The sequence below is a fragment of the Apteryx mantelli genome, chromosome 2, assembly GCF_036417845.1.
Source record: "Apteryx mantelli isolate bAptMan1 chromosome 2, bAptMan1.hap1, whole genome shotgun sequence".
Classification (NCBI taxonomy): domain Eukaryota; kingdom Metazoa; phylum Chordata; class Aves; order Apterygiformes; family Apterygidae; genus Apteryx; species Apteryx mantelli.
This window is the reverse complement of record NC_089979.1, coordinates 135,615,047-135,629,418: the sequence shown is the minus strand read 5'-3', so window position 1 is coordinate 135,629,418 and position 14,372 is coordinate 135,615,047. Positions and strand designations below refer to the sequence as shown.

General features: G+C 38.4%; 1 protein-coding gene across 1 annotated transcript in view; it reads left to right on the top strand.

Moving 5' to 3' along the window:
- HDAC9 (histone deacetylase 9) overlaps positions 1–14,372 on the top strand; it is a 507,021-nt gene that overhangs the window by 353,980 nt on the left and 138,669 nt on the right. The window contains exons 14-15 of the mRNA XM_067291613.1: positions 3,512–3,689; positions 10,163–10,296. Of these exons, the coding sequence (XP_067147714.1) occupies positions 3,512–3,689; positions 10,163–10,296 (312 nt within the window). The remainder of the gene's footprint in view (positions 1–3,511; positions 3,690–10,162; positions 10,297–14,372) is intronic.

Sequence of the window (14,372 nt, the reverse complement as noted above, 5' to 3'; positions counted from 1 at the left end):
GAATTCACTGTATTGCATTAATCCCTTCCAGAGGCCAGGTGGGCATTTGGGAAGCCAGATAAGTGTGTTGGTTATCCACATTACTCTTTTCATTAATCCGCTTGTCTGCATTATAGAGAGTATCTCAGACATTCAGGGTGTAAATATATAGGTGGCTGGAAAAAATATATGCATGTCATGGATGCCTGTTTTCTGTAAAATGAAACCTAATCAGGAGTTTAACCTAAAATGTTGGCTAAAATCTGAACAAGGCCAAACTTTGATGATGTCTAGAGTTTTAAAATCACAGTTAGAAGGTCTGCAAATTGCTAGAGGAAGTAAGCCAGCCCCAGTGCAAGCCCTGTGAGACAAACTACCACACTTTTAAGAAATTTAAGAAGATTTTCACTGGTAAACTACTCTGTGACCTCAGAAATTAAATCAGGTGTCATTCAGCTTCCAATCTTCCACAGATTTCTTCTCCTTCCCTGGACAGATTATGCTGATAAACATGTGTCAAGTTCTAGGTATGTATCTGGTTTCATTTGAGGAGGGGAGAATGATATAAACAAAACACTTTAGAAGGAAAATACAGGGGAGCAGGAACAAGCTCTCTTCTTGGGCTTTGACAAATTGCTAAAATACAGAGCTGGCTGGCTCTTGGTGAAATTCATACAGGTCGAGTAACATTAAAAAAAAGAATCATCCTGATTTATTCATGTCCCTCAATATAGGCACATAGACTACACAGACAAAAACACCTAGTCTTTTTACAAGCACAGGTAAGAACATCTTTCTGAATTATTTACTACGTTTCATAGTGTACCACATTTTGCTCCCTCTTCTTCAAGACACCAGAAGAGATCAGATAAACTCACTTAAATTAACTCTTTCATGTCAGAGACCTGAATAGACTAAATTTTAGATATTGATTAAATAACTAACTTATGGCTTCACTGAAAAAATTGTGCAGGCATTGCACAAGTGAAGTTCAATTTTGAAAGTAAAAAAATGCAGAAAAGACAGCTCTAAAGGCTCAGTGCTCTAAGTCAACCAGCACTGAGGAAAGTCCAAACAGAAACATCTGTGCATGGTGCAAATCCCCTCAAACCTCACTGAGAGCCAAATTTCCAAACAGACTTCCTTCAGAATATTTAATTAATACTATTTAATACAGACTGCCAAAATATCTCACTGAGGAAAGATACACTATCTTGAAGAGCATTCCAACAGGGAGCAATCCCCTTTGCTTTCTACACTCTAGTAATTAGCAGAAAAGTGGTCTCAATTAATTAAATATCATTAGTTAGTGTGAACACTAAAAACCAACAGCATAAGTCCCTTGGATAGAAGAACTACACAGATATTATCTATTTAATTAAAGCAACCTATGAGATTGAGAAGAGCAGCAGAAATAACAACCACTCTGCTGATTTCATAGGTGAGAGTCAAGCTCTGTGTGATGAAGGAAGGCTCTAGCAGGTAGGAGCATTGCTTCTTCCAAACCACTTAGCTAGCCCCCAGTGCTTTGGAAAAGTGGCTAGGAGCTGGTGAATAGACTAACATCAGGGAGACACCTGCATGCTAGTGCTGCTGTCACCATGTGACTGTACGATGCAGAGAGCAATGGTGCCACAGACAGCAAAATACCTCTTGAGCTCTAAGCCAGCACTGAGGAAAACTAATGCTGTATTCTCAGAAAGGGATTTATTTACCTTTGTTCTCCACAGGCAGAATATTCCACATGATAATATGCATCCATAGTTAATTCTTCGCTTCTCCTTTCCACTCACACACATCTGCAACAAAGATTATGAAAGATGTGTATACCTAGGAGCACAACAAATGCCCCTCTGAAAATTCACTGCAATTAAAACCATCAGAGAAACTAAATAAAAGCAGTAAGGCACTTAGGCAGTTTAGGAAGGAATCCTATTTTATGTTATGTTCATAAGGAAGGGGTTACACAGACTTTCTCAGATACCTCCAAATAATTCCTGGCATACATAACAGCTTCCTGTCAGCATACATTAACCAAAAATAATACTAAAAAAAAAAAAAAAAATTGGGGAACTGTATTGATGAAAGGGAGATGGTTCATGACCCCAAACCATTTCTTGTAAAACCTCTTTTTACTTACTCATATTTTTTTTTCTATATTTAATCACTTATGACAAAGTCCCAGGTGATTTACCCTGTCCATGACCTCAGTGTGGGTTTTGAGGTTGCCTTTTGAAGCATTTGTTCCCATTTTAGCTGTTACTCATGAGCACTCATTTTCATGGAAGTTTTTTTTTTTTTTTTAGTATGGGGGATAGACATTGACACTTCCTACGAACTCTGGGTTCATTCTGCAGCTAGTGAGGGGCTGGGGTACTCCCCGGGTGCTCCACCTGCCTTCCCATGCAGTGTGAGCTCTGCTTCACCTCTCTGGACACCAAGCAACACCTCCCGGGGCAGGCCAGGCCCTCAGCAGCCTAACCTGTTGTCTTGAGCGGGACCATACGGCGCTACTAAATGCTATTGGGTTCAGGGAAAAAAAAAATCCATATATGCCTGCATATATACCAGGTCCTGGTGAAGATAAATGAAGTCTGTAGTTCTAAGATGGAGGTCTGAATTTCAGCCGAATTTAGAGTGCAGACTGGTTAGAAATTGTCTCACCTTTGCATACACGTTCTGTTGAGGTTCTAGGTCTATATGTACAAAATAGAAAAAAATCGGAGGGGAAAAAAAAGACTTGGGAAGCAATCCTATTCTGCAGAGTGAGTGAATGCCAAAGTTTCTACTGATTTCAGTAGGGCCAGAGTTTCAGCTTTTTTCATGTCAGGAAAAATCATCTTTTGTTGACAAACAAAATAGAGGATAAAATCTGCCTTTCCACTCTGTCTTGATCTTTTTCACACCTGCCTACTTTTCACTAAAGCATTTGGCACTGCCTACAGCCAGCAGCTGTTATGACAAAAAAAGATGGTCCCTAAGTGGGATCTCATGTAACCATTCCTGAATTTCTAAATGATCTGTGACAACTTACATGCAAAATGTTCCTGCTTTTCAGGCAGCTCTAGAAAGAGTCTGGTGAGTCCTCTGTAGAAATTAGCCTCACGCTTGTTCAGCAAATTAGGTACTGAGTTATAAGGACACTGCTCTTAGCCTTCAGTATTACAAGAAGTTTTTATTTTTGTTTATCTGTGTACGAACATAACAGTGCATGTTATAACACCATATTATGTATTTGAAAAAAACCTTTAGTCTTTTATAAATCTCTGTGTGTGAAGCCGTCTTTTCCTCTGTCAGGGAGAACTGACAGGTTGCCTGCCATCACCCACTCTCTGGCAAAGTCAGCAGCCCACACTGTCAGTGTGAAAACATCTGTTGAATGGATTTATTGACTAGGTCTTAGGTGCATTTTTTTTCACACTGTTTATTACAGCCCTGACCTAATGAACTTAATTTGTTGACATGTTTCCCTCAGTGTCTTACTTGATCCCTTCTCACGTTTCGTTCTACTGTGCTGTTTTCTTGGCAACAGCAGTTCCTGGCTCATCGGCGTGTCCACCAGTTGCAAATCTACCAGGCTCAGATGGTTACAGTTGGCATGGCAGGATTAGATAAACATCGGCCTGTTTCCAGGACCCCGTCTTCCCCCGCTGATTCCACATTACCTCACCCAGCAATGGACCAGCCCAGCCAGCATGTCTACACAACCGGTAGGTTTCCCTAAAGACCGCTTTTAATAGGCAGGGCAAATGCGTTTGTTCATGTAGGATCAACTGATTTAAATTCTTTGAATACCTCCTGCAGCAATACATTCATTTTTAGCCTCACTGGTCCCTGGTTTTATGACGTTGTACTGGCATCAAGTCAGCCAGTGCAGCTGATAAATCACAGGGTTAATATTCATACAGTCATGAATTATTATCATTGACTGGCTCTGACAATATAACAACAGGTGCATTTTTGCTGCTTTTAAGTCCTTTATAGCTTTTTCTTTCATTTCCCTATCCTCTGGCTCTTTTCTCCATGTTCTTGTTGCCTGTTTTGTAAAGAGACCACCAATAAGTTGGAGAAAGACCACCAGTAAGTAGTGAAGCTGCAGTATAATTCTCAACATCTTTAATTGACAAGTCAGTCTATGCTACAGGGTTGTTTTTACTGTAGCAAAAGCAAAGCTGTATGGAAGGTGATGTCAACTATAACTTTGATGTCTCTCAGCAGTTGTGTGAAAACTCTACAGAGGAAAGTTTTCCTGGTCAGGCACTGGGTAGTCCAGTCACTCAGGGAGCATCTCATATAGGTATCATCTAGGTTGTCCAAAGCAGAGTGATTAGGACCCCCAAAACCTTCATGGAAAGGGAGAAAAATGACCACAGAATATCTTTCTTATTATAGGTAACCTAACCTTCCAAGAGGTCTAACTTTGTAACAGCGTGAATCTCAGTGTGACATTGCAGCATGGTTAGAAGCAAAGTTTCACTTTGTGCGCAAGAAAAGGGGAGTGACGGTACCCAGAGATGCTGCTTATTCAGGTTTCTGCCATAAGTATTAATTCCTTCACATTGGTTGGCAGAACTTGCCATGCTCTAAAAGCTTATGATTCTTGAGACCATGACTGTGGACTGATGTAGGGGTGGAGTCCTTAATGGGCACTGTATTTGGCTGTGTACTGGACAACGTGCTGTCCCATCTCTCTGTGTGGAATGTGGACTTTGAAAGCAGCATTTATTATTTTACATTTATTATTTTAAATAAAAAAGTGCAAAAGAAAAAAAGATAGCCTTAAAACACAGAAAGTAAGTGGGTGAATGGATGCAAGTGACATTCAAAGATGAAAGACATAATTTCCTCTTCTGTAAATATGCTGTCAATTTAGGCCTTTCACTTATTGGATAAGAAATGTTTGGACTGTATAAAGAGAAACATGCTAATACACTTTCCATGAGTTTCAGCAAAAAGATCAGCTGTGCATAGAGAGGAATGTTAAGCAAGGCCACTATTTTTCTAGCTGTCATTCATAGAGTCCCTAAAATATTTTAAACTAATTTTAAAAGATTCACAGAAGACAACTAAAGCAAGCTTACCGTGTGTAGGCTTCAATATCCTATTCAGAAATCTGCTATTCCACTGGAAAAGTTGAATGGAATTGCAAATCTAAAGGCTGCTGCTTGAATCTGATTGCTCAAGTTTACTGACACCTCCCACTGTAAGTCCTCAGATTGGGGCCAGTGGGGTAACATATATCTGCGGAATTGTGGCATTAGTGGCACTGATTAAGGAAGAAAACATGAAATTGAGATGGAAGAGAAAGAGAAGGAATGAAATGATGTGGGACAGATACTGAATGGAGACGATGTCAGGTAATGGGGCATACCAGGTGTAAAGGGCTTGAGATTTGACACAAGGAAGCTTGATAAGGTTTTAGATACACTGGAGTTGCATGAGGAAATGCAGATTGTGCACATGCACAGTTGGGTTGTATTAAGATCAGGCAGACAGTTTAATCTTATCCTTTTAGAAAAGCATTGTTATGTGAACAATAGTGGTGAGATTCGGAGAAAGAAAGAGAGAAAAAAATGCAGCTTATTACAACTGAGATTCTCAGTCAATCATTGAGCTCCTTTCCCATGTTCTCACAACCTCAGGCCCTTCTTGCTTCTGCATCTCCCCTTGCTCTCTGTACCTTCATCTCCCTTTTACATCCATTTTGTAGTGGCTGAGGAAGGCATGGTGTGGTGCTGTAGCTGCTCCCGAGCTATATGTATGCTAACTGGCCAGCCGGTGCCCACTGGTTGCCCAGTCTGCAGGTCCAACAGAAAACGCAACCGTTGTGTTCATGAGGAAACCTTTCCTTTCTCCTCAGAGAAATCCTCATCTTTGACATCTCTCTAGGCTTCTCTTAAGCTCAGCTGAAATGGCAAGGTGGCTCTAAAGTTGCTGGCTCTGCGATGGCATAAACTGAACCTGAATCTGAGTTGTTGAAACTGATTGTGTACCCTGCGCTCTCGTTCCCTGAATTAATAAAACTGTCTATTTCTCTTCCTGTTTACTTCTATAATCTATATCACTGCAGTTGGGTGCACTGAAAATAGATCTATTTTTGATTGTATGAAATTATCATCTTTGGTGTAATAATGCTCAGACTTTGAAATACTATTTCTGTGAATAATATGAGATATATGTGTTATTAAGGAATGGTATGATACGGTATAGTTTTATTTTTGCATATTTTTTTCTGTGTCTGGACAGTGCCCTAGCATATGTTGATTAGTCAGAGGGAAGAAAGATAGGACACAGACCCAGTTTTTATTTATTACTGTTCAGCCTTTCCAACATCCTGTGGTATGTAAGCCCTGAGCAACCTGGTCCGATCTCAAAGCTGACCTGCTCTGAGCAGAGGGTTGGGCTAGAGACCTCTGGATGTCCCTTCCACCCTGAATTATTCTGTGATTCTATGCTTTGCTTCCTTAAAAGAGCACAAAATGCAGCCAGCCTTTACCCACAAGAGTTGCTGCATTACCCAACATTTGTATAAACATGGAAGGAAGGAATGGATGGAGAGGGAGAAAAATCTAGTACAGCACAAAGTGAGGCCAAATTGAGGCCTTATAAGTTATTGTGTAAAACAAAACAAAACAAACAAACAAAAAAAACCCCTCCCTGCCTTAAATTATTCCTTATTGTTTATTTTTCTATTTAAAGACAATATATTCTTGGAAGAGAAAAAAAGCAGGAAGAAAACTGTTAGGGCAGAATATTACACCAGGATCAAAATGAGCCTATATTTTTGTGAGTCATGAGAAAAAATGTTCTTAGCCAAATATCTGAAGGGAATTGTAATGGTGATGATTGTAAGAGAGCTAGGCAGTATATATGTAGTGTATACACAACACAATGAGTTAAAGATGGAAAAGAATATAAAATCTACTTGATGTTCATTTAGAAGATTTACAGAAGATTTGCTATTATTTAGTTTAGATTTTTATTCTGAATAATTTATTAGAACCTGTCCCCTTGGCCTTTTTTTGGTATTGTTGTTCTCCATGACATTTCTTCAAAGCATGATGCTAGCCAACGATTTTTAAATCTCTCTCTCTCTCCCCTCTCTTCAAAACAATATTAAAAGAAGCTGACCCAAATAAAATATTTTGGAATAGAATGAATGTCAGGGAGTCCCCTCTAGGAAGACCTTGCTTTTTCTGACTCAGTGCAAATTCAGTTTCTTTTGTCCTGTGTCGTCTATCATTACATGGTTCAGTGGTGTCACCATTCCAGTCTGTCATCAGGGCCGCATTCTGACCTCAGTGATATTGGTGTAAATCCAGAATAAATCCACCAGTCTCAGTGGAGCTGCTCAGATTTACACAAGGAATCTGAGAGCAGAATCTGGCTGTAGGCATTTGTTCTGGAGAGACAGAGTAACCATCTTTTATTAATATTTCACAGCAGTCTGCAATTGAAAACAGTTGTCTCCCTCTCTCTTTCTCACTCTTTTTCGTGGGGGTGGGGAGATTATTGGCTGAATCCTGCTAGGGAAATCCTACAGGCTATTTTTAGCAGTAAACTCTACTGCTGCATTGTGGTATTGTACCAAGCACATGTGCTGTGTGACCAGCAGCCACACATCTGAATTACTTGCACATCCTAAATCAATTTAGATGGCTGCAATAAATGAAAACATGTATTTCAGACTTTTCTTAAATCAATTAATCCTGTTTAGAAATAAATTTTACACTCACTGGTGTGAATATCTTACTATTTAAAGGTTTGGAGTGGATGTTTCTGTCATACACTACTGACCTAACCCAATTTTTGATTTGGACAAAATAATTCACATGCTATACAATTACATTTTTAGTTATATTCTATTTTGGAAAACATACTAGTAAAGTAGTACTGCCACCAGTGAGAATGGGATGTTTATACCTGTATCAGCCAGAGGAGGCACCCTGAATGCATAGTTTCAGCATTTTATTTCAAAATGACTGTTTAATTGCAACCCTGATATAGTTTACCAAAAAGTGCAGTTATTACACAACATCTTGATTCTGTATAAAAGTAGCATAGTAAAAAATTTATATTTTATTTCTTTTAACTGAAGGTTGGATTATGCAAATCTAACCTTGCAGGGAACACTCATAATTAGGATGAAATACTGGTTGAAAGAGTGGCAGGCAGGAGAAACTTTCAGCTACTTTTGTCAACATTTAACAAGTGCTTTCATTGAAGTCCATTGGATATAAGTACCTACTCTGCTCTCAGTCCTTGTTGAACATCCTGATGCATACCTGTACATTTAGCATCTAAACACTCCAGAAAATCCAGTCTGTTACCTTCTCTGTTGGGCAGAGGAAAGGGTTTTTTGTTTAACTGTAAATGACCACTGGTGAATTGTACAATCAGAATTTACGATAGAATTGATTAGTTAAAACTGCGGGTGCCAAGAAAAGGAAAGCAAGGTATGTAAGCGTGCACCTATTTACATGCACACTTGCTATTTCAAATAACTTATAAGACCTGATGATAGAGCAGCGAAGCTGATAAACTGCACAATGCAAATAACTGCAGAGAAAGGAAATTATTAACTGCTTTGGCAATGCCAGCAGAGATTTTAAGCTCTATTAGTTTATTAGCTCCAGATTTTCACTGGTTCTGTTTTTTTTCTTTAAAAGAAAACAAACCAAGAAAGTAAGTATAAGAATTTATTGCTAATGCACTATTCAGTTTGTTAGATAATAATTCAGCATAAACTTAGTCATGCTGCACCAAGATATTATTTTTGTGTTCTCCTTATGATAAACATAATTGTCACGTTATCATTTTGGCTTAAGTAAGAAGATCCCAGAAGATCAGATCTAAAGTACATGAGCCAAGTAATATGGCAGCATAAATATTTCTAGAACAGTATAATTTAAAATTTCTGCCTTCTAAGTGAATTATCTCAGAACCTGAACTTTGCATTACCCACAATGTAAACAGACTCCTATTCTGCAGAGTTCTTAAACACTTTAATAAAGTTCAATACCCATTCAAGGACTTTGCTGAATAAGGGCGGTATTGAGCATGTTGTTGAATCTGGACTTTAATTTTGTATTTTCTTTGCTGGCTGACTTTTCAGTAGCAGGCTAACACAATTTTCCCAGAACTGTGTTGGCATCCCAAGTAGTGGTGGCACATAAGAAAGAGGTTTTGAACGCCAAGTTTTGTAGCTTGGAGAAATTGTTAATTTGAGTCCCTTTCAACTGTAAGGGAAAGAAAAAATCCAAGTTTGTCCCAAACAAAAATGCTTCACAGTGGTAAGGAAAATATTTTTTGTTTCAGACATTTCTGAGGAAAATGCAAACAATGAGTAAATAAATTAGATTGTTTTTCAGTGTCTCTGACTTGGTTTGAAAGCCTTGAAAATTGACGGTTAGTTTAGCTCTGAGCCTACTGGCTAGAATCCTCTCTTTCTCCTACAACATACAGCTACAGAGAAATGTGATATTGATAGCTGTTCCCTATAAAGTTGTTCTGTCCTTGCATAAATGAAAGCAAAAAATTGAAAAGGAACCTTGCATTGCCATCTAACAACAGGATTTGGTCCTAATTCAGTAGTGGGTAGAACTTCTTTTAATGAAAAAAGGGCTCTGACTGCCATGGCTGCAACTCTCTGAAATGTATATATGACATGCTTTAAGATCTGGAATGAATATAGTATTAGTTAATCAATATAAATGCAGAGTGGTATTGTCGTTTTAAAAGATATTAAAAAGGGGGTTTTCTGAATGATTTCTTCATACACTGCAATGAAAACATGACCTTTTCTTGTTATAAACAGATTGATTACAGCCTTAACTATCCACTAGAGAAAGAGCAAATAAATTATTCAGTAATTTGATTGATTTTTTTTTCTAGCCATAAAAGCTATTACAAGAGACTACCCATTGCCTTTTTCTGTACAGTTAATACTGTCTGCTAGTATAATTTCTTAGGGATTCATTTTTACCTTCTGGATGATACAAGATGCATCTTTTCAGTCTAAATTTGGAGTCTCCCAGAGTTAAGGGGAATAAAGATCTAGAATTTTCATCTCGTTCTTACAGACAAATAAAATCCAGTTGTTCTGTAATATACATGGCATGTGACTGTATAACTTGCATTTTTTTTACTTACTGTTTCTTATTGTACTGTCTTTGTGCTGAAGGTGTTGTGTATGACAGTCTGATGCTGAAGCACCAGTGTATGTGTGGCAACTATACTAATCACCCTGAACATGCTGGAAGGATACAAAGCATCTGGTCAAGGCTGCAAGAAACTGGGTTGCTAAACAAGTGTGAGGTAATAATAAATAAATAAATAAATAAATAAATAAATAAATACCAGGTAGTTTACTTGTTTAAGTAAAGGGCAAATTTATTAAATTCTAAATCTGTTTTTCTTCTATAATAATAGAGTTATTTGTTTTAGGAATTATTTGGAATTAGTTGATGATATTAAAATAGTGCATTTTAGGAAAGCATGCTTCTCAGTCATAAAACAAAGAATTTATACAATGAAAGTCATTTATCCACAAGCATCAGGACATGAAATCCAGACATAACTGTGATCCTCACCTTGGTACAGGAGGATAGACAGGTAGTAGCAAATAGCACGTACAGTCCTTCCAATAACACAATTCTTAATTTCTTCAAAAAGTTAACAGCATAGGACACTGCTTTTGCTTTTATTTTTTATTTATTTATTTTTTAATGTAGTTCCTATCACTCCATAAGCACGTTGCATCTTGTCTTGTTTCAGGTTATAAAGCCTGTTTTCATGAGCATTTTCATTTGCCAGGACTAAAATGTTACTGAGTCAAAAATCAAGATATTTAAGCCCAATTTCCTAGGCAATATCAGAGCAACTGTGAAACTTTCTTCTGTTTTGATTTACTTCACAAAACTGTAGATTAAAGCATTATACTTGAATTGAATATGGGCTCCCAAGTTCATTCTCAGGCTCTTGGTTACTGAAAAAGAAATCTTTACCTACTACTTACCACTTCCCGTGAGCGGTGTGGCACTGTCAAGTTCTGCAAAAGCATGTGGCAATTGAGGGAGCTTACTGCATTGCAGCACAAGTTTTAAAAAAGCTCAGTGAAAACTACTATTGAGGAAAATAATTGTTTGCTTACATTTTGTAGGAACCCACCCATTGCCTGGATTCATATACTCCATTTTTTGATTTGCTTCTTTTTATATACTTAGATTTTTTACAAATCCAAGGTAACTTGCACAATAGCTCTTTTTGGAGGTGAATTAGTGACTGTCTGCAAAGATTTGCTGCAATGCAAGGAGCCAAGTGTCAAGTATCTTGGTTCTCTTATGTAGCTAAAGACAGGATTACATTTGATGATCTAATCTGTCCTTTGCTTCACAGAATTTTCTTTATTGCTTGCTTGACACTAAGCACATCCTGAAATATGCTTGCTTTTCAAAATGAGGAAGGCTGAAGTGATTTGCTTCAGAGGTGCCTGGATTCTTTAGAAAAGTTATTCAGCTGAATATATGACTTGGGTGTCTAAAGGAGAGGTTAATGCATTATTCAAGAAATAATAGGTTATCACCATTAAACTCCATTGCAGAATATACTACACTAGGGATGCAGAGCCAAAGCATCACAAGCAACTGCATTATCTCTTTTGCTGACTTCGGAATGCACATTAATATTTCTTAATGTAATTTCTTAACATAATTTCCCCGAGTTTCTGTCTGAAGGAGTGAGGCAATGTGGGGAGACCCACTGGTCAAGTTCTGCCATGTCCATTGCCTCGTGCAACAAGTGTGAAGGGCAGCTCAGGAGCATCAACCTGCAACAGCCATTCAGGAAACTCTGCAGTCACTCTGAACCTGCATAAAGTTTTTCATTAAAAAGTAGTACAGGATTCCTCTATGCAACAGAAGTCAGCACTAGTTGGCAAGCCCTACTGTTAATGACAGAAGCGTGTTAGCAAAGACCTCTGCTAGGATTATTGGCCTGGAGATTGCCCAGGAAGCAGGTGAATTAGCAAGGCTGCAGTCCCACTCTTCATCTGATGAGGTATTTTCAGCACCAAGATAATACAGTCAGAGGTAGCTCTGACCTCTTTATCTTGCACTGCACCATGCACTGTATGTACCCTTAGCCACAGCTGTGTGTCCGTGGGGCCCTCCCTGTTTTCTTACTCTAGCAAGAAACCTTTATGCAAATGAACAATCAATGTCTATACAATCTTTGTTATCTGCACCGGGGAGTAAGACCTGGTTCCTAAATCACATGGTGTGGATTAATCCTCTTACACAGTTCACGTCTGTGGCCCTGGGGAGGAGAGAGCCCATGTGTATGAAGAACCCAGTCATCACCAACCAGGCAAGGGGTGACTTGTGTTAACTGCAGTGAGCACTGCGTCAGCCCTGCGTATACTCCTCTCATAGCCCCCATGTGTAGCATGACTTTTAAAATATAACTTGGTAAAATCATAACAAGGTTTGACTGGGGTACTCAAAGCTGTGTCTTCACTACAAAATTAAATGTGCCTGGGACTGTTCTCCGCTGCTCAGGCCAACTGGCATGGAAAGGACCATGTTTATAGTATCAGGAATGCTCCTTGGTCCATGCCAGCAACCAAACCATGTCTGGGAGCTGTTTGGGAGAGCGCTAGTTTTTCCTCGGCCAAAACAGTGTGAAGGACCACTTTAGCAATTTAATAGTACAGATGATTGTGTTCCTCTGCCTGGGAATATTTCCTGGCACTGGTCAATTTACTGCTGCAGATGCAGCCAAAAGGACTTACTTCTCCAGACTGTATTTTGTCTTTCTATCCATAGGTATTTGAACTCTAGAGTTATTCAAACAAGGGTTTGCAAGAGTTTTGCTAAATCAAAAAACTAGTTCTAGGGTTTTTTTTGTTTTGTTTTGTTTTTAATCCCATCACTCTTCTAAATGGATGGAGCACCCCCCTCATCAGATTTCAGAAGACAAAGGAAAAATAAAAACATTTAGATCACAGCCAGTCCTGAGAATTTTCTTAGTGAGTTTTATAAACTTACTAAAGATTGAGCCCAGGGCAAGAAAATGCAGTCATTTTCCTCCTGTAGTGTTTTTTTTTATAGTCCTGGTATATAAAATATGTTTTGGTAAAACAAAATTATTATAATACTTTTGCATTAGGTTAACAGTTTTGCCTCTGTTTTTTGAAATGCCAGTTTTGCATTTGATAAAGGCTGATGGACATAGAATAGTCAAATGTCAAAGGATGGCACCAGAACAGGGCAACTAAAAGACGCAAAGACTGGCATAAAAACATCTATTGTCTTTTTTTCAACTTGCTCTTAGTAAAGAGCAATGCATAGTTGCCCTACCTTTGGGACAAAAGGAGGACTGAATTATGTTTTGGTAGTGGTGTCTGCTTTCTACTTGTTCTGTGGAGAGGAAGTATTTGCACAGCTCCTGTGGGGCCATAATTTATGCACACATGACTGACATCAGGCTATACTGATCAGCACAATTTTAGAAAGGAAAAGGGGCGTGTATATGTGGTCCCACTTACTGCCTCCACCTCTATTTCCCATAGGGATGGTGGTCCAGCAACATTTTCTTTTTCACCATGGAATTTGATCTGAATTTTCATAGTTTTCTGGATTAGAGAGGCACCTTGCAGCTCCTGCTGTCTGCATCTCATGGACTGAAGGAGTCAGAATGGAAGAATTTAAAATTCAAAACCCTTGAGTTTGCTGGTTTTCATGGACTGAAATAAATAAAAGAAATTCCACACTCTGAATCTTAGTTTACCACAAAAGAAGCAATAAGGGAAAAGAGACTCCATGAAGACACTTAAAAGCAAAAACAACAACAACAAAAAAAACCCTTGTAGTGTTGACCCTATTCATGTTAGGTACTGTAAAACACAAAAAGAAAATAAATGCATCTCTATGTGTGTGAATGTATGTGAGAGTGATGCTTGCAATTTCCATGTGCGCGTGAGAGAAAGATGTGCATGTACCAACTGGCCAAAAGATTAATGTTATCTGTGAGCATTTTCAAAAAACCAATAGAGGATTAAACAACAATGAGAAAACTCAGAAAGGCAGGAAAGACTCAGCAGACTCTGGTTTGTTTACAAACCAGATAGCACGAGGGAATTTCAGAGACACTATATCCATACAAATAGCTGCAGTAATGGGAATAGACACCTTATACTGAGAGATCTGAGTGAGAAATAGTGCTTAAGCTATGTCAACTATTCTTATTAGTTTAGTAGAGAGACACAGGCAGTGTCACTTTTGTCTTTTTTAATCTCTAACTGTGCAAGAGTTTAGTCTGCTGGAAGTATAACCAAAATCTTTAGGTTAATAGAGGTTTTCTGTGTGAAACTTTAATGGTCTATTTTAAACAGG